Raw genomic sequence first — 20,459 nt, 5'->3', positions numbered from 1 at the left:
AGTGCTCACTTCCCGAACGCTTTTTCTCTGAGAAAGTAGCATTTCCCGGCCTAGTCCGGAAAGTACGTACTTCCCGGACTAGGCCGGAAAAGAATCATAGAATCCATAACAACCGAGATAACGGCTGACAGTTCATATGAAATTAGTTGTCAAAAATTTGCATGTTTTTTGATCGCAATCGCAATAAAATATGGAAAGCAGCAGCGATAGTGTTATTCTACATGGTTGCCGAAAAAATATTGTACGCAACACGCCCGAAAATGGTTTTTTTGGACTCACAGACTTCCAGGACTCGCTAACGCTCGTCCTGGAATTTTGTCTATTCGTCCAAAAAAACCCTATTTTCCGGACTTGTTACGTAAATTACTATTTTCGGCAACCGTCCGGGAAGTGCTCACTTCCCGGACGCTTTTTCTCTTTGAAAGTAGCATTTCCCGGCCTAGTCCGGAAAGTACGTACTTCCCGGACTAGGCCGGAAAAGAATCACGTCGTTCGTGTCATTGGTAATATGAAAATCTTGGTAGGTATATTTTTAATAAATGCAGTTGATCATTACTATAGCAACCGAGATAACGGCTGACAGTTCAAATGAAATTAGTTGTCAAAAAACATCTTTTTTGATCGCAATCGCAATAAAATATGGAAAGCAGCGGCGAAAAAACATTGTACGCAACACGCCCGAAAATGGTTTTTTTGCACTCACAGAGGCATGGGGCATGCCTCAGATTTATTTTTAGATACCTCCTTCATAGGCGTGGAAATATTCTCGATTTCTCGTCGCGACGATGTAGATAACGCGCAAGACAAGGAAGCACGTGAGGCATGCCTCGAACCCTTTACTTCTTGGAGAGGAAGTGAGATGAAGCATGGATAGTATGGAACAGAGACCCAGTGCCGTACCGTATGATGTGAAATTGAGGATGAGATAAAACAATTAAATATTCGATTAATAGATGTAATTTCCAAAATTTATTTAGTGAGGCACTGCCTCATAGGACAAGCCGCCATTGACTCACCTCCTCCTAGCCCACAAAGCCAGCAATACAGTGGTGTTACCCACTACGGTGACTACGAAAATGACGGCAAGTGTGGCAACCTCGAACAGCGCCAGATGTTCATCCCTCCCGGTAGGTGGCTCTGTTAAGTCCGCCGTTCTCAGGGACGTCGACAGAGAATTATTCGACGCTAGGGATGCATTCATCGTGATGTTAGGATGCTGCAGCATATGTAGGACTTCGGTCGGTCACGAGCGTCTGGAAAAGAAGAGCAAGAATTAGGGGTTGAATTGAGACGTAGCACGTGCGGGGATGTGTAGTTATAATTTGTTTTTTAGGGTTGAGGGGGAAGAATATATGTGGAAGTAATATGATTTTTTCCAATACAAAAAATCAAGAAAAGTTCTAACGTGTTGCAGGGTGGTTTTCTGGTCTATTTATAATCTCGTATATAGGGTGTACCAATAAAATGGTACACACCCGTTATTTCCCATATTTGAATGATTTGTGAATATATGGTGGTGTTGAATATATCTAAAAAATAATATATATTTTTTTTTTGTTATATATGCCAGAAATCATATTTAAAATGTAATGCCACAAGATTATCTTGCGGATAAATAAAATTCATGTCAATCGAATAATCCATCGTTGTTTTATTGCAATTTGCGGTTCTATAGCTCTAAAAAAAACACCCTTTACATACTTCATAAATAAGGTACGTTTAGAATATGAGAATTATCAGGTTACCTTTGTAGATATTGAAAAATTAAACCTTAAACGTAAATCATTTGGGACTATCCTGTCACAAAATTCGAAAATTACAAGCATCATGATAAAATCCTAGAGCGTTCAGAGTGAAATTGCGGAACCAGCGCCTTCACCATTCCTAGCTCTTTCTCGGTTCATCCAAATAATATATCTACGTTAAATGGAAACTATGTGGACAAATACATTAACACGTTTCCATTATTCCCTCTCTTGTTATACAATCATTTATAAGGGAATTCACATTAAAATCGTTGAACGCGAATATCAAAATGGAAATTGAATTATTTCATGACATGTTTAATGTTTATGACTTCGGAACTAATTAGATTTGCGGTAACGAATAAAGTCATCTCTTTCTGCCATAATTATCAACGAAATTGCTGGTGCTGCTTCTATTGATCTTCCAAATGAACGCTTTAATTAGTAAAAAGGAGCCAGTAAAAATTAGGACTATACGGGATTTGATTTGGAACTTGATTGCTCCACTTGTACAAATAGGAGAGAGACAAAATCGCTTTGAAGTAAATTGGGCTTGTGTACCATTCCAAATAGAGGCAATGTGTTATTTTCAGTTCAAAAGAAGTCATCCTGCATCCAGACAGTTAATTTCGGGAATGGAATTGAATTATGTATTGCATTTTTTTTTATTCCAATCAATTTTTTACTTTGATGGTGTGGAAATATTCTTTTTTTGATGATCCATTTGTATACCGACTTTGGACCAATTATTATCTAGATAATTCATTCAATTCTACCTTCAATATAATGAAGGTTTTCATTTCGTGAAAGAAAATTTATAAACTTTATTTTATTCTTTCAAAACTGACTCTAAAATCTAAATATCTTTGAAATTCCAAGAACCTGAAATTAGATTGTCAATTTTTGGAATTCCTAGATTGAAACGTTGAAAAAAAAAAGGGTAGTTTGTATAGTTTTCAAATAAATTTCTTGAAAGCTCTTCCATTCTTTTGTTCACACATTTCATGTTCTGAAATAATAATCTCAATAGTTTAATTCCATTGAAAACAATTTTATCGACCTGAAATCTGGAATCAAAACTTAATAAACAGTAAATATTCTGTAGGAATATTAGGGATCCATATTTTATCTTCATTAAAATCATCATATAGATTTTTCCTGAAATTACTGGAATGTCTCGAAGTGGAAAAAATTCCAATATAATTTATTACTTCGGAGAGAATTTCATAATGAAGTGAACTCAGCTTGGAATGCACTTTTTTTCTTTATATACTCGAATAATAATTCTTTGAATATTTGAGAGCAAGTCAAGTATTTAATTTGTGTTGCAAAACATTGGGGTCTTATTTTTTTCGAGAATATGAGAATTTTGTTTTTTGAACTTTTTTCATCGGATTTGGAATCAGTTTTGTATGATCTTCTGAACGATAAATCTTAATATACCTTATACTGCCTGTAGATAGATGTATAAAATAAAAATTATAAAACTATTTAAAATCGTTATACGAATTTCAGATCAAACAATTCCTGATTCGGACCCTATGCTGGATATTTCATGAGACTTCTTTTGCATAGATTTTTGAATGGTCTTCCTTATACAGATCGTTCTGTTTTTCGACGTCTTAATTTTATAATTTTGAGGTGCCTGTAGAAGTTGATCAATTTCATGATCATCGTTACGCTAGAATCAGAGAAAATTCAATAACATATTAAAAAAAACACAATATTTCAGAAACAACCCATCCAACCAATTTGAGATTCTGCATGTATCCATGAATTAACAATTTCAAGCCTAAGTTGATCGTGTGTCCAGAAGCATAGAGGAAAAAAGAAGATAAAACATAAACCTCAATATCTCAGTATTGCGTTATATCAATTCAGTTGTAGACTACCGTGAGTAGAGTATGAAACTTCAATTCAGTTTACTATTGAGATTGCTGTATGGAGGTTTCAAAGAAGGAAATTTGTCATATTTTACATTTTTACTATCTGAATGAACAATTTGCAATGTATATATGGCCCATACTCCTCCTTGCTTCCCATTTAGCGACGGCCCTGAGCAGCCCGTGAATATGAACAGATCCGTATAGGTTGAAATTCAGTTTATGTCAAATAATCATGTCAATATATACAAATTAATAATGTAATGAATTACACATAATATGATTGTGTGAACAGTTCTGTGGTCACCAACGGCACAATATGTGCATTGAAGAATTAGCGCCCAAAACATTCTGACGCAAGTAAGTGTTTTTCTCGATTAATTTTTCGTGTCATGATATTTTGCGTTAAAAAAAAAAAACAAATGAACCATAGAGTTAAATTTGCAGTCTTCTTTAACGGCTTCAATTCTCATCATCATGAGAGTCAAATCTGAATATCCTGTAAACAGCATGTTTCCATACAAACGAAATCCAATAGGATTCCTGGTAATCCAAATAAACAAATTTGTTTTCTTCCGAATAACAGATAGTAAATTCTGAGACGACTACTCTAATTTTACACTCACTACGTTTCTATTTCTGCCTCTAGTAATGAAATTGAACGACAGGAAGAGATAGGAAATGTTGGACAACATCCAGGACTGGTGCGAACATCTTGACGAAATTTTCAAGATCATTTTTCAACCTTTGGAATTAACAGCATGTGTTTCTCAAGTTGATTAAGATGTAGCATAAACGTTCCACCTAATAGACATGTCTACGATATTTGTTGTCAATGCTATCATAATAGTCGAAATTACTGCCCACGATGTCTAAATTTATATTTTGTACGAATTTTGTTTTACTTCATTCGATGGAATGTACCACGTGTTGATGGAGTTTGATGCAATTATTCTGGTTGAACTGCTCGAAAGTAAGCAAAACGGAAAAAAATTATTTAGTTACTTGGCACTGCTTGCTGTTATATTATGATGTGTACAAATATAATTATATTGCTTTATCTCAGACAGTAATGCTTCGATCCAGTTGCCAACAAAATACTGAAATTTTACCGTGTGTGTAGTATGAACTTTCAAACCATGATCTCACTAGGTACTGATATGATTATCTATCAGTTATTTTGAAAATCTTAAGAATTGGGCTGGGTTCAAGTCACTCAAAATAGCTGATAGATATCTATCTATTGGCTATCTATCTATAGATATCATATCTATTGGCGCCCATCGTGGGGCGCCAAGGGATATGAAAATCTATCAGTTATTTTGAAAATTTTAAGAATTGGTCTGGGTTCTAGTCACTCAAAATAACTGATCATATCAATTGGCGCCCACCGTGGGGTGCCAATTGATATGATTATGTATCAGTTATTTTGAAAATTTAAAGAAGTGGGCTGTGTTCTAGTCACTCGAAATAATTTTTGAGTATTCAAATTTAGAATTATATAATATTTTTCTGCACAAACACAAGAATAACTTAACTCAACTAACTGCTTGATTGTGTTCACAATGCAATGCGTACTTTCATAAGGATATTTCAGGGATGCTCATCGTTTTCAGAGATTGTAGATTTCTGCTTCAATATATTCCATTCAGTATTCTGAACACAAGTTGGGAGTTTATACTTTCTGGTTTCTTAATTTTCCAAATACGTGCCACCGAAGTTCAGTAAACGAAGAAATTGAAAAAAAAAATAGATTCCGGAAGTAACTCGGTCATCTCTAATTATTTCTCAACTCACGCCATACAATCAACACACTTTTCAGAAATCATCTCTCTAACTATCATGGTTCAAATTTTGTGTTGGAACTTTTCTGTCGCGGTCGAGCCGGGAATTCTGTTTGAATTTTCCATGGCTCTGGAAACGCAATCAATATGAAATTTAATACAGGGCTTGAAATTGCCATTCTAGATGATCCAGAAGCAACTTGGAAAGTTAGTTGGTCGAAAGTTATTTTGTATATGGCTGGACGGACAGAATCGAATTTTTCGATGAATTCGTCATCAATGGGCCAAACATTACGATGAGCATATTGAATCAAGTTTAATCGTACCCAGAATTGTCAAGATAACAATAGAATTCCCGGCTCGACCGCGACAGAAAAGTTCCAACACAAAATTTGAACCATGATAGTTAGAGAGATGATTTCTGAAAAGTGTGTTGATTGTATGGCGTTTGTTGAGAAATAATTAGAGATGACCAAGATAAGATACTTTGTTGCCAAGATATCTGAAGATACTTGAATATCTAGAGACTCCTTTTCATATACTTGATAAGATACTTTTAATTACATAGGCGTATTACTTTGCTTCCGTCGTTTTTTGCGAAATTCTATAGGCTTTATTGTAAACTGGTTGAACATCATAAAGTATTGTCCATCGATGGCCACTACTTTCTTCCACCTTTCGGGCAGTGTACAAATCCCGCGTTGAAAAAACTAGTCATCATCTGAAGCGATACTTCTTCATGAGACTGAAAGTGTTGGTCAGTCAAGCTGTGTGCCATTTATCGGAACAAGTGATAGTCCGAGGGAGCAATGACTGGAGAATACGACAGGTGGGATAGAACTTCCCATTGCAACGTTTACAAGTATGTCTTGATCACTTTCGCAGCATGGGGTCGAGCATTGCCACTTTATCATGTCTTTCATATTTCATTTATTACCCTCAAAAACATACAGGGAAAGTCATACATGGGATTATCGTAATGAACCCATTTTTCGTGTCCAGTCAGAATGTGATGCAGAAATTCATTTCGTCTTTGCCATGCAAGAAACAATTTCCTTGTTTCTGAATCATTCGCTTGACTTTCAGGTGTGTTGAAATGGCTTGTTGCGTCAAAACCGATGATCCTGTCAATTCTTGTTGCATTTGACACGAGTCTCGATCAAATGCCCCCATTCTGCATATTCGAAAGCCTTCTCTCTTACACCGTCATGCTGATCTTCGACGTCAAAATCACCGTTCTTGAAGCGACCTCACCGTTGGTATTTGAGATCATTCGATGAGCCTCGGCCGCAGATTTATTCATATTGAAGCAGAAAATTAAAACCTCTCGTAAATGACGAGAATTTGTCTTATAAGCTGACATGTTTAATCAAGAATAACTTTATGATGCAGACACAAATCGACTAATATTTCGATAGCGTTATGTATACAAATACCTTAGCTTATTGGATGACATCTACAATCTATTTATTTCGACTACCACTTACATCTACAGCCATCTATTGCAAAAATGCCGAAGCAAAGTTGTTCACCTAATAGATTTTGTTATTAAAGAAGAAATCAAGAATTCTACCAACACTAGATCGAATTTGGTCATTGAAAAAATGAAAAAAGTATCTGAAATGTAGTACCTACCTTAGATATCTGAGATACTTCTTCTAATAGCTCTTATTGAAGAATAATGATATTTTTTCTTATTATTTCAAGAATATTCATCAAGGTCAAATGAGTTGTATGAAAAACATTCTCCATAACAAAGTGAGAAAGTGAATCTGAAACTTTGTGCCACACTTCTGGCTTCATAACGTAGGTAATCTCCATCTTGTGGTTCTTCTGATGCAAATAGCCGTGTTGGTCTTTATTATTTAAATTGGGGTCGGATCCCCAGAGAGCAATTTTTGCTGTTTCCAGCATCAACTTTGTCTCTTTGTGAAATTCAAATCTAATCCGACTTTATTATTTACCAACTCTTGAAGTCAGTTTGTATAACTCGTTAAGAAAAATAATTAAGTTCGCGATGAAGTTTTTTACCCGCGTTGTTTATAGTCAATCATTTTCGTCCATTCAACAATTTTATGAATAGACATAAATTCCCTGTGCCGCCACCGAAAAGACCAATTAAAATTGTGAGGATTCGTTTCGATTTCAGAATGCGGTAGGAATAACGGTTATTTTTTTTTTAATTTGTATGCAAATGAATTGTTTGATTGATGTACTCAACCTTGACTATTTTTTTTGTAGATGTTGCTACATTTATGAGAATTTCTATTAATTACCTATTCAATGCAACAATGAAATGATTTTAGTTCGTTTTAACCTTTTTTCTTATTAGTACCACGCTTCAATAGATGCGTGTCAACAATTCATGATGAATCGTTGAGTTCTGATCGAGATATTGAAGGTTCAGTAACGTTACATTTGTTGCTGTCTGAAAAGTTTCGTGTATTGATAAACACTGTTTTTTATTAAAAAAAACTGCATCCGAAGCAATAGCTGGATAAGTTTTATTCAGACTGTACTCTATCTACAACGATGGTTAAAAAAGGCTACTGGAAAAAACTCGGCTCTAAAGAAGAAGTGATTACCTAGTTTGAAGCCTATTCCGAAACAATAGATTGGTTCATTTCCAGATAGTAAATTGTCTTAATTAACTCCTGCGAAAATCACGTGTTAATTTTCTTTTTTAATTCACTTTACTCAGAGGGGCAGCAAATTGTTTTTGGCCTACGGGAGGAAATAAGTCTAATCCGGCCCTGTCTATTGGTGTACAACTTTGCTTCAGCCATTTTGCAATAGATGGCTGTAGCGGTAAGTAGTAGTTGAAATGAATAGATCGCCTCGAAATATTAGTCGATTACATATGTCAGCTTACGAGCCAAATTCTCTTCATTTGCGGGAGGTTTTAATTTTCTGCTTCAATATGAAGAAATCTGCGACTGAGGCTCATCGAATGCTCTCAAATACCTATGGTGATGCCGCTATTAGTGGAAGAACTGTGTTTTGACGTCGAAGACTAGTATGGCGGTGGAAGAGAGAAATTTTTCGAAGATGCAGAATTAGATGCATCACTTGCTCAAGACTTATGTCAAAAGCAAACAGAGTTGGCAGGATCATTGAGAATGATGCGAAAAGACATTTCAAAACGCCTGAAAGTAATTGGAATGATTCAGGAAGAAGGAAATTGGATGCCGTACGAGTTGAAGGTGAGATTTGAGCCGTTTGAGCCGAGTAATAAAAGACAAACGGCCGTAATATAACGAGAGACATGATAAAGTGATTTTACAGCATGGCAATGCTCGACCCCATGTTGTGAAAGTGGTGAAAAACTTCTTGGCAACGTAGGAATGGGAAGACCTACCACAACCGCCGTATACTCTAGACGTTGCTCTCTCGGACTATCACTTGTCTGATCAATGGCACACGGCCTGGCTGACCAGCACTTCCGGTCTTATGGAAGAGTAAAAAATTGGATCGCTTCAAAAAATGACCAGTTTTTTCAACGCGGGCTTCGTACGCTAGCGAATGATGGGAGAAAGTACTGGCCAGCGATGGACAATACTTTGAATCATGAATGTTTTTTACAATAGAGTCTCGAGATTCGAAAAAAAAGGCGGAAGCAAAGTTGTACGTTTATGTATTTGTAGAAATACAACGCTTCACTTACTTTTTGGAACATTTTCTCTAGAGAAAATGTTTAAAAAAGTAAGTCGAATACCCCTAAATGTAACTCCTCCACCGCTTATGGGGATTGATTCTCTAATATTCCTTGGGAATAATATTTTAATTATTCCTTAGTGGTATAATCATTAATTCTTTCCAGGATGAGAATTCAATTACTCAATTTAAATTCAGAAAGTGGAAGGACTAATGAGCAGGACTTCAATTTGTATGCACGAGCTACAGATAATTTCAAAGTTATTAATTAATTCTTGAAATTTAGATCTCAATTTTGAAGTAATATTCCTGATTTGAATCCATATCAGTTTGAAGTGTCTTTGATCAGTTTCGATATTATGTATATAAAAAACAAAATTTATTTATGCGTGGACGTTTCAGTATTCAGCATTTTTAAGAATTGTGAACACGCTGAAAAATTCACAGAACCTTTAATATATCCCCGACTGGATATTTTGTTTTTATGCTACGAATATTCGAAGAGTTTATATACTTTCTCCCGAAATGTTATTGCTGTCTTATTGTTCATGTTTGAATTTCCAGTTGGAGAATCACAAAAAAAACCAATACAGTTCTTTATTTGAGTTCAATGTTTCGTGTATTCCATTCTAGATTAGGATAACATGCTGGCTTTTTATATTAAGTCTATCCAGGACCGGCGTGAGTAATTTTGGCGCCTGAAGCGGAGTATTTTTCGGGACTTCTGCTGAAAAAGCATCAATAACAAACGAAAAAGAACAGCACCTACTCCGATTATGAACCTGCAATTGTGCGTGAAGAAAATTGTAATATAGCGAATGAAGAATAATAAGATGTTTCAAAATATAATATTACACCAAGTCTTTCGAAGGTTTTCGAATAAAATAAAACAGCAAAATAAAACGAATCCATATGCATGAGTCAAAAATATCGAAATACAATAGTAGGTATAAATCGTAAGCATAACATCCAAAATAGTGTGTTCAGTATTGTTCCTTAAACAAATTAGGATTAGAAACATGTTTTCCGCTGAAAACATTTCGCATTTATCAGTAACAAGTTTCGAATGCAAAATCCTAGGAATTTTCCTAATAGGTATGTTGAATCTGTAAACATCGGTTTCCAAATATTTCGGAAGCGAAGGTGATGTTGTTTTAGTATTTGTGAAATACATATTGATTTTCTATCACTTTCAATGGGGGTAATAGGGAATTCTGTTTATATTGGTTGCTTTGTGTTATTCATTATACAGGCAGCTCAGTAAAGGCGGTTTGGAGATTTTAATTGCAGGGAATGTTGACATCAAAAGCAGCGGAACGGTACAACCTTATATTGTTTTTAAGAATTATAGATGGAATATGGAAGGGGACCAGCAAATTGGGCCGAATTACTGCCCCTCAAATAAAGGGTGTTTTCTTTTGAGATATATAACTTTAAGTTGGCATTACTGTTCGAGATGGCGAGCTGTCAAGTGATTCATTCTCAGTTTGGTTTGGCAATTCATCATGAATAGACTCACGCCTGAACAACGCTTGCAAATAGTGCAATTTTATTTCGAAAATAATTATTCTGTGCGGAATAAATATCGCGCACTACGTCCATTAGTCGACAAAATCGTCCATCAGAGCAGTTAATTCGATTAACCATGGAACGTTTTCGCACCACGTTTACTCTTATTGATAACTCGCATCCCCAGAGACGCCTTACGGTGCATACAGAAGAAGCTATTGCTGCTGTAGAGCGTAGCATTGAGGAAGACCCGAATGAGTCTATCCGCCATCGAGCACAGGAATTGGATTTGTGTCCATCCACCTTATGGAAGATTTTGCGGAAGGATCTTGGTTTGCGTGCTTATAAAATTCAACTCGTGCAAGAATGGAAGCAAAACGATCATCAAGTAATGCGTAGATTCGTCGAATGGGCCCAAAATGAGATTGCCGTTGTTCCCGATTCTCATAAGCGAATTTTGTTTAGCGATGAAGCGCACTACAGGTTGAATAGCTACGTCAGCAAACAAAACGACGGCATTTGGAGTGAAGCTAATCCTCCTGTGTATGTCGAAACACCGTTACATCCAGAAAAACTGACTGTTTGATGCGTTTTATGGATAAGCCACAAACCTTTGACCATTTGGAGGGCAACATTCGCCATGTTATTGCCGTTATACGGCCACAAATGTTGGAAAAAGTAATCGAAGATTGGACGTCCAGATTGGACTACATCCGAGCCAGCCGTGGCGGTCATATGCCAGAAATCATATTTAAAATGTTATGCCACAAGATTATCTTGCGGATAAATAAAATTCATGTCAATCGAATAATAATCCATCGTTGTTTTATTGCAATTATATAGCTCTAAAAAAACACCCTTCAGAAGCGTCCATAAACTTCTCATCATCAAAAATCTCCAAGTATTAATATGATACGTTGTGAAATATTATTTTCTCGTTTTAAATAAAGTTGGGAAAGATACCAACTGGATGCAATGAGAAATGCGATATACGAAATTTGTTTGGAACTTCGCTTTGGATGACTCGTTTCAGTTTCAAATAACGGTGCTGGCTTTGGGGTTTCCTGTAGTATTTGCATACCTTGTGTATTCAAATTTTCTCTTTTGCAATTTCGTTTGGGGTAGGTGAATAAACTGTTGTGGGTTCAAGTGGACTACGAGATGAGAGGATAACACTTGGTAGAATATTCATCTTTTAATGGTCAAACTTCAGCAATGTATAATACATGCAATTTCCATGCAAGATATGGATATAACAAATTGCCTTGGTCGCATAATGAAGAAACAGGGAATTAAATTCAAGTAAATACAGGGTGGTTCCCTATTACGGTAAGAAACTTCTAGTTACGAATATACAGGGTGAATCACCGTAATGATCTATTAGGAGTTTATGGAAAACTGATCACAATTTTGTGCTGGAAATTTGTATGTTGGGGTTTGAGACAATGATTTTTCTCCCAAAAATATTTTCAGATGTCTACAACTCCCGGTTACACAGGAAACAGACTACTACTTCCTTAATCAAAATGACACACCCAGTATATTATTGCATCATTATTGATGATAATTTCAGCTATATGTCATACCTTTGGTAAAAACTCAACGGTTCATGAGTTGATGGGAATCTTATGAAAAAAATGGTGACGACGAGGACTCACATTCTTTTGAATATTTCTGCAGAAAATTTTTTTTTTTTAAAAATCATTTTTTACGGAACTCTGGTTGAAATATTTTGCAAAAAAAACTCTTATGTGAAGTTTGCATCATCTGTCCCCTAATTTGAACACGAGCGATATTGAAATTTCATTTGGTTCTGATAAACATCCTCCCTCTTTGTTTACTCCTGAATATTATTTTCCTGTCATAAATCTGAAGAGTATAAACGATATGAACCACATCCATTGTGTAGATAATTGAAGGATTCAAGGTTGAATACTCATTTAATTGTTATCTGTACGGACGAATCAACAAAGCTAGCGTGGAAAACACTGCAATCTCTAAACTCTAACGAGTTGCTTAATGAATTTCAGAGGGTAAACTTGGTAATCATGGGTAAGACATTACCTGAAGCATCAGCGTTAAGTTGATAGGAACAATATTCCACATATCAGCTATAATAATTCTCTTGTTGAGTTAGAAGTTCATTGTGTATCTGGTACTGAAAGCGATACTTTTCTGGACAGTGTAAATTGTCTAACAAAAGTTGTATGGGGAATTTGCCTCAACTCGTACCTATTACGAGGTTCACATTAAATATATTTTCTTTATAGCGAACAATATTATCATAAGTTTAGGAAATATAACGATTCGGCATCTTATTGCTTATGAAATTTTTTTCTTTGATAATTGAACAGTTCAAGGCCGGCGAGAGTTATTTGAAGAATATAGAAATATTTCGATATAAGTACCTATAATAACGTCAATGTTTTTGAATAAAATAAAACTGCAAATCAGAACAAATACATATACATAAGTAAAAATATCGAAATATTGTATCGTTATAAAAAATCCAACTTCTAGAGGGTGTTTTTTTTTAGAGCTATAGAACTTTAAATTGCAATAAAACAACGATGGATTATTCAATTGCCATGAATTTTATTTATCCGTAAGATAATCTTGTGACATTACATTTTGAATATGATTTCTGGCATACGACCGCCACGGCTGGCTCGGATGTAGTCCAATCTGGACGTCCAATTTTCGATGACTTTTTCCAACATTTGTGGCCGTATATCGGCAATAACACGGCGAATGTTGTCTTTTGAATGGTCAAGGGTTTGTGGCTCATCCGCATTGACTAATGACTTGACATAGCACAGAAAGTAGTCTAGCGGTGTTAAATCACAAGATCTTGGAGGCCAATTCACAGGTCCAAAACGTGAAATTAGGCGGTCACCAAACGTGTCTTTCAATAAATCGATTGTGGCACGAGCTGTGTGATATGTTGCGCCGTCTTGTTGGAACCACAGCTCCTGGACATCATGGTTGTTCAATTCAGGAATGAAAAGGTTAGTAATCATGGCTCTATACCGATCACCATTGACGGTAACGTTCTGACCATCATCGTTTTTGAAGAAGTACGCACCAATGATTCTATCAGCCCAGAAAGCGCACCAAACAGTCAGTTTTTCTGGATGTAACGGTGTTTCGACATACACTTGAGGATTAGCTTCACTCCAAATGCGGCAGTTTTGTTTGTTGACGTAGCCATTCAACCAGAAGTGCGCTTCATCGCTAAACAAAATTCGCTTATGAAAATCGGGAACAACGGCAATCTCATTTTGGGCCCATTCGACGAATCTACGCCTTACTTGATGATTGTTTGGCTTCAATTCTTGCACGAGTTGGATTTTGTAAGCACGCAAACCAAGATCCTTCCGCAAAATCTTCTATGAAGTGGATGAACACAGATCCAATTCTTGTGCTTGATGGCGGATAGACTCATTCGGGTTTTCCTCAGCTTTACAGCTCTACAGCAGCAATAGCTTCATCTGTACGTACCGTACGGCGTCTCTGGGGATGCGAGTTATCAATAAGAGTAAACGTGGTGCGAAAACGTTCCATGGTTAATCGAATTAACTGCTCTGATGGACGATTTTGTCGACGATAAAATGGACGTAGTGCGCGATACGTATTTCGCGCAGAACCATTATTTTCGAAATGAAATTGCACTGTTTGCAAGCGTTGTTCAGGCGTTAGTCTATTCATGATGAATTGCCAAACCAAACTGAGAATAAATCACTTGACAGCTGTCAAATCGGTCGCCATCTTGAACAGTAATGCCAACTTAAAGTTATATACCTCGAAAAAAAAGAGTTGATTTTCTGTTAGTTTGAGTAGCGCTTAGCTTGAACCATATTCTTCCCAGATTCGAAGTATTTAAACAATTTCAAATTTTTAGGGAAACAAAATAATATATTCAGACGCTTAATCTATCCTGAAATTTCAAGTCTCTAGCACCTCCCTTTCGAAAATTGACTTGGATGGATGAACATTGATTGAATTTAACTTCGAATTCTTCATTAATGTTAATTAAGTTACCTTCTATTCTTCAAAACTGACATTTTCCTATTTCGGCAGTCTCGTTGTGCTAAGTTTTCATGTTTGTACAATTGTATCATTTGGAAAGATAGGTAACTATCGCTTCGCTTTTATTTGCGTGAAATAGCACATTATCATTTAAAGTACTGAGTTTTCCCGTACATGATAGATGTTCATCAATCCAAAATGAGTAGTTTCAACGTATAATGCTGAAAAAACTCTGTAAAAACACGTCTCAAAGTCTCCTCGATGTTTGCAATTACAAAATTATAGCACTCTGCTCGGCATTTTTGTGTTTATAATTGACCCATGTGGCTAAGCCTTAGAATTTCATTAATGAGGTATCATTACAATTTATTCCTGCGGATTATTGAAGGTATGTGAATTTGTTGAATTGGGTATTGAATTTATATCCAAAAATGGTTGACTAATGTCTGCCTGCTAATTTTTTTTTGTATTATTCAGAGTATAACATGAGTGGTTGGCTATAGCTTATTGGTGAATGCACGTCATCTAGGCCTCTAAGAAAAGTAGCTAAGACTTTGATTTCGGAGATACAGGGTGATTCATGGAAATTGGCTTTGGTTTCTGATATCCATAACTTGAAAATAAGCAGTCCGATTTCATTTAAATTTTGAGGCTTTGTTCACTCCATACAACCTTTCGAGATATGTAAATCAATAGGTTCAAATTTCCTCATAGATTCAATTCTCAATTTTTATTTTTGGTGTAAACCAAATAGACTCACAATTCACAAAATCCGAGATTGTTACGTCATATTGTATTGAATTTAATATCAGTTTCGAAAGAATTCACTGTTTGATCATGAATATTTCTAATCAATATTTTACGAAGCGTGTTACAACACTCAGCAGATGCTAAGGGTTTTAGAACGAAGGAAAGTTGAAAAGAAAGCCATAAACTTCGAAATCTTAGCTGATAAAATCAAATATTATCACTAGAGGAATGATAATAGGCCCGTCTTTCAAAAATGTTACATTAAACATTAATTCTTTTGTTTGGTACTATTTTGAAGAAAGGGTGCCATTCGAAGTGAAAATTGAATTCATTACACTGAATTATGTATTTTTTTTCATGGCAATAACGAAATTCCTCTAAAACGTATCAAAAAAATTCGGAAACTAAAGTGATAAAACTCAATAATCTGAGTACCTACTGCCTGGAAATATCGAATATACCTGAAACGTTTTGAAAGCAGGTGTGTGAACAAATGAACAAAATTCACACAAATTCACTCTGCTGATTATCAAGTTATGGATATCAGAAATTTAGGCACATTTTTAATGAATCACCCTGTATCTCCGAAATAGTTTTAGGATACCTTCACAACAAGCTACTTTTCTGAAAGACCTAGATGACCTGCATTAGGCACTAGGCCACTAGCCTAGCAACTATGAAGGGGTTGGCCATAGCCAACCACTCATATTACACCCTGTATATGTCTGAGAAAAAAACTAACGAGAGACACTGTAGTTTTCTTTCCTCGAAAAAGTTAGACGATTCATTATTGGAAATACCATACCAAAAAAAGTGCCTGATATCCTGACCTTTCATCAAAAACGTAGTAATCAAATTTTGTTGACTTCCTTTTTTTCTACTGTATTAAAGAACGAACGAGGTTGTCGGCTATTTCCATAATTAGATTAGTGAAACAAAATTATGAGGGATGCTTGATAGCTTGTTCCAATTTTAATCAACCGTCAAGTATTTGAAATGAAGTTTCAACGAGAGCATTCAGTTAATTTCCATTACGTACTACATCGCCTCGTCAGTGTCCGTAAATTTGAATCGGTATTCTATTGAATACTTTTCCATAATTTCTGTTCATGACTTGAATCAACAAAAAATCCTTTTTCGAACAATAGAAGAACGATTGTAAAATACTGGATGCGAACAATGAAAAATTCAATTTAGAAGGTCCAATTTCCTTTCCAAATTTTCCTAGAAAATGATGCAAGGTTCATACAAATTTTATAGCTTGAAAAAAGGCTAAATTTTGAAGTTAGTTACGATTATGATAAATCTCAAAAGCAGAGATTTGTAGTGTTTTCCTATTATCTATTTCATGAAATATATAATAATAATAATAATATTTATTTGAACATAATAATAATACATTTAATTACATTATCAAAAACAAATCTAAGAGCCTACAATAACATAGGCAACACACCTGTGATTTTGCAAATTCAATTCGGAATAAGTAACCTCTCAAATTCTTCAGAATATACATTTTCCTATTGTTCTTTCTCTCCCCTGGTGGGGGAGTGTGTAGTGACTCTGCATGTCCGAAAGGTGGCGCTGCTGGCTTCGCGCCACTCTCTAGTGAAACATCGGTGGGTATATCAAGAATCTCCGAATTTGTAGAGAGTCACCTCTCCACGATGTTTTGAGATGGATAACGAAGTGTCTTGCGCAGATATAGCAGGATAAAGAGAGGGCGCAACTACGTTATTTGGCTCTAGAAATTTTCGCCAAACTATTAATCAGAAAGAAATAATGAACCATTCTACAATTTCCAGCAAGGTAAAATCATGATATTTTTGAAGGACACGAATTCTTCTTCTTCCAAAAATCCCAAAGGTTTCCGTTGATAAATATTATAGAGGGATATTTATTAGTTCACTGACAACTTTGCCATATGACAGGTCATGTGATTTTAACAGGAAAACATTGTCGAACTATTTCTCCGATTTAAATTATTCAAGGAAATGAATAGCTTCAGAAGTTTCATTTACCCTTGATGCTATGCTAACTTTTTTGTTATTCATAAATCATATCAATAGGAATAGAACTTTTGAAGCTATTTATTTCCTTAAATAATTGAAAGAGGACATATGTTCCCATAAATTTTTTTTTTGTTTTTGTTAAAATACATGTAATTTCATATGGCAAAGTTTGTCGGTGAGCTAATAAATCAGCCTGTATTATATTGAGCCATTAAACTTTACTAGCTTACTCATTGCCTGAGATTAGGGTATGATAAGTAGAGTGCTCGATTTTCATGCATGTTCTCCTTATAATTATAAGTTCATTATTTTTTTTTGCAGGAATTACTGCTTCGCAAGGTTGAAATACTCGAACACGTAGAGGATTTGACCAAACCAATAATTTGATTGAGTGTGAATGTCACGAATTACAAGTGTATTCCATCTTCGTTTTTATTTTTTTTTTGTGTAACGATAGTGGGAGAATTAGCTTTTTGAATTTAATGGATTCCGTCCTTATTTAATGGAAATTCATCAGATATGAGATACAACAAAGTAATTTTCACAACATTTTAATGTTTCGTCAGCACTGTGACTTCTTTAGGTTACATTTCGACAGTGTTGGCAAAACTATTGACGCCTTTGAGTACATGTAGGTGACTATGTTGAAAAGTAAATAAAAATTACCAAGAAAAAATATGTGCTACTGGTTAGGCCAGAGATATATTGAGTGAAGTCTTGATGTGACACCAGATCGATAAGTGACATATTTTATCTCTTCCTATTCAATTTCATAACAGCTCTTTTGTTTTGATCGTTTATTAATGAAACATGTTTTCCTATTAGGTGTCGGATTAAAGTTCATAGTATTCTGACAACCACAAGCATAATCTTATGAGATGAGCTGATCTAGAAGTAATCTCCATGAAGATTGAATGTAAATTGAGTTTGTTTTTTGAGGCAAGTTTTATGTTGATCACGGAAAGTTGCTCGAAACTATTTTGTTCAATCTTTGAGGCCTTTGAATAATATTTATTTGGAAAATTATTCAGATGTGATCACTGGTGAGATTTTTAGATTACTAGATTTCATTCATGTTCGCATTAAAATTTGAGTATCATACCAATAATGAACTATCAAATTTGACATGAAGCGCGCGGAAATGAAAACATATTAGTGATACGATATTTCACTCAATTCGCGTATTTCTCAACAAAGAACGCACTTCTTATGTCCCATAGTGGATCAACGTTTAATATTAACTGAAAATATATTGAAATAAATACCTAAATATATCAGAAATTTGAAAAACAAACTTCAAGCACGCCAAACGACGTGAAACAACGGATGACACAAGGAGAGCAAAAGTTGCCAAACCTTGGATTTCAGCAGGTAGATACAGAAAGTAATAAATATTCTGTTTATTATAGGTTCGACAATTAGGAAAAACATCGAATTCCGAATAATTAAATTTATATATTTAATCGGGAATCACTTAAATAAATATATTTCATTCAATATAATATACATCAATAACGATATAGTAAAAATGTGGATTTGAAAATCACAATCCGACAACGTAATCTAACCATGTTGGGGACATGTGAAAATTGCGTACACTCCCTCTATCTATGTTTATTACTCTATGGTGTCAACAGATGATAATTGTCAACCTTAAGTAACTGCGGAAATTGAAAAGATCTCACAAAATCTTGACAGCTTGAAATCAAGACGACGCAAAATTCTAGTGTGTAAGAGCACCCCTGAACTGAATAATTCATAATTATAAGAGAGAGATTGAATGCCAGTGTTTGAAAATGAATATTGAATATTTGAATTGCTCGTATCTTCGAGTGGATGGGGTCTGCATTCAAAAAACACCCTTATTTTCACATATGAAATGCACGCAGAAACGAGTGTCTCATAAAAGGAAAATGGATAAAAAGTTATGTGAATTTAAGAATAATTGTTGAAATTATATCAGCAAGTATGATATATTCATTTTCCTACAATGGATAATATTCAAGTGAAATAAAAATGAATGAAAATTCATATCAACGAAGATAATAAACCTTATTTCTTTCCAAGAGCATCGCAACATCACATGCATTTTACATTGCTCGAACAAAACCCATACATCAAGAGGGCACTTTTTTCATTAATTTTTTTTACACCGTGTTCTTTTTTTTCAATTCCAGATACAAATCCAATTCACCTGATACCGAAATAATAGACACCTTGTAGACTGTAATCGATGCAAAAAAAAGTTAATCTCAGGTTGAACAGTCCGGTTTGGAGGCTGAATAAATCATGATATCTTGTCGGAGTCTTTGTGTTATGATAAGGACACCGATATCAAACAGAAGTTGTGTGCCTGAGTTCTATGCTAATTTGGAATCCTTCGAGCGGTAGAACGGCGTGTAGAAATCATAAATAAGGCAAAATAGGTATCCTGGAAACAGCCTCTCAGAATACATATGTATATTTAGGATTGCAATTGATTAATCTACATTTAGAGATCACGGAAGTAATTAGGTTAATCTATAATCCGTACGTAGATTGAAAATTTTATGGTAGTTTCTCGAATGATTGTTTTCGTTGGAAATGACTATATATATATCTGTTATTTCCTAGTCATTTATTTTGTCCTGTCCGACGAAAAAATTGTCGTAAACATCCATTAGTGGACATGCATGAGATAAAGAAGAAGATGGAGCGACTAAAAATCAGATAAATCAGTTCAGGGAAAAACCACAATCTGTGATGTTGGCTGACCTGGAAACTATGACAGTTTATTTGAACATTATTCAACCCAGTTGGTGTTCAGTTTCAAATTCAATAATGGAGAACTTTCAACTTATGAGGATTCGAGAGAGGAATTGTGTTATAAATAAAGTTTGCGAAATTGTTTACCACAGTTTATCAATTATATGAAGTGTCTCAAAACAAAAATTGAATCTAGAAAAGCAACTTCAAAAATAAGCTGTTTATTTGTTATAATAATATACTAGTATTTTCTTTTCGTAACATCCCATATTGCTATATAACTCACTTATTAAAAATAATTTCGTCAAAATGTCTACCCTCTCGTTTACTACACTCATTCAATCTAAG

At 35.0% G+C, this 20,459-nt stretch overlaps 1 protein-coding gene across 1 annotated transcript in view; it reads right to left on the bottom strand.

Moving 5' to 3' along the window:
- Positions 1–20,459, bottom strand: part of LOC123688934 (mesotocin receptor-like) — a 105,552-nt gene that overhangs the window by 57,015 nt on the left and 28,078 nt on the right. Inside the window, exon 2 of the mRNA XM_045627690.1 lies at positions 1,017–1,253. Coding sequence (XP_045483646.1) covers positions 1,017–1,225 — 209 coding nt within the window. The 5' untranslated portion in view covers positions 1,226–1,253. The remainder of the gene's footprint in view (positions 1–1,016; positions 1,254–20,459) is intronic.

The sequence above is a fragment of the Harmonia axyridis genome, chromosome 1, assembly GCF_914767665.1.
Source record: "Harmonia axyridis chromosome 1, icHarAxyr1.1, whole genome shotgun sequence".
NCBI lineage: Eukaryota > Metazoa > Arthropoda > Insecta > Coleoptera > Coccinellidae > Harmonia > Harmonia axyridis.
Note: the sequence above shows the minus strand (reverse complement) of the source record. Positions and strands in the feature narration are given on the sequence as shown.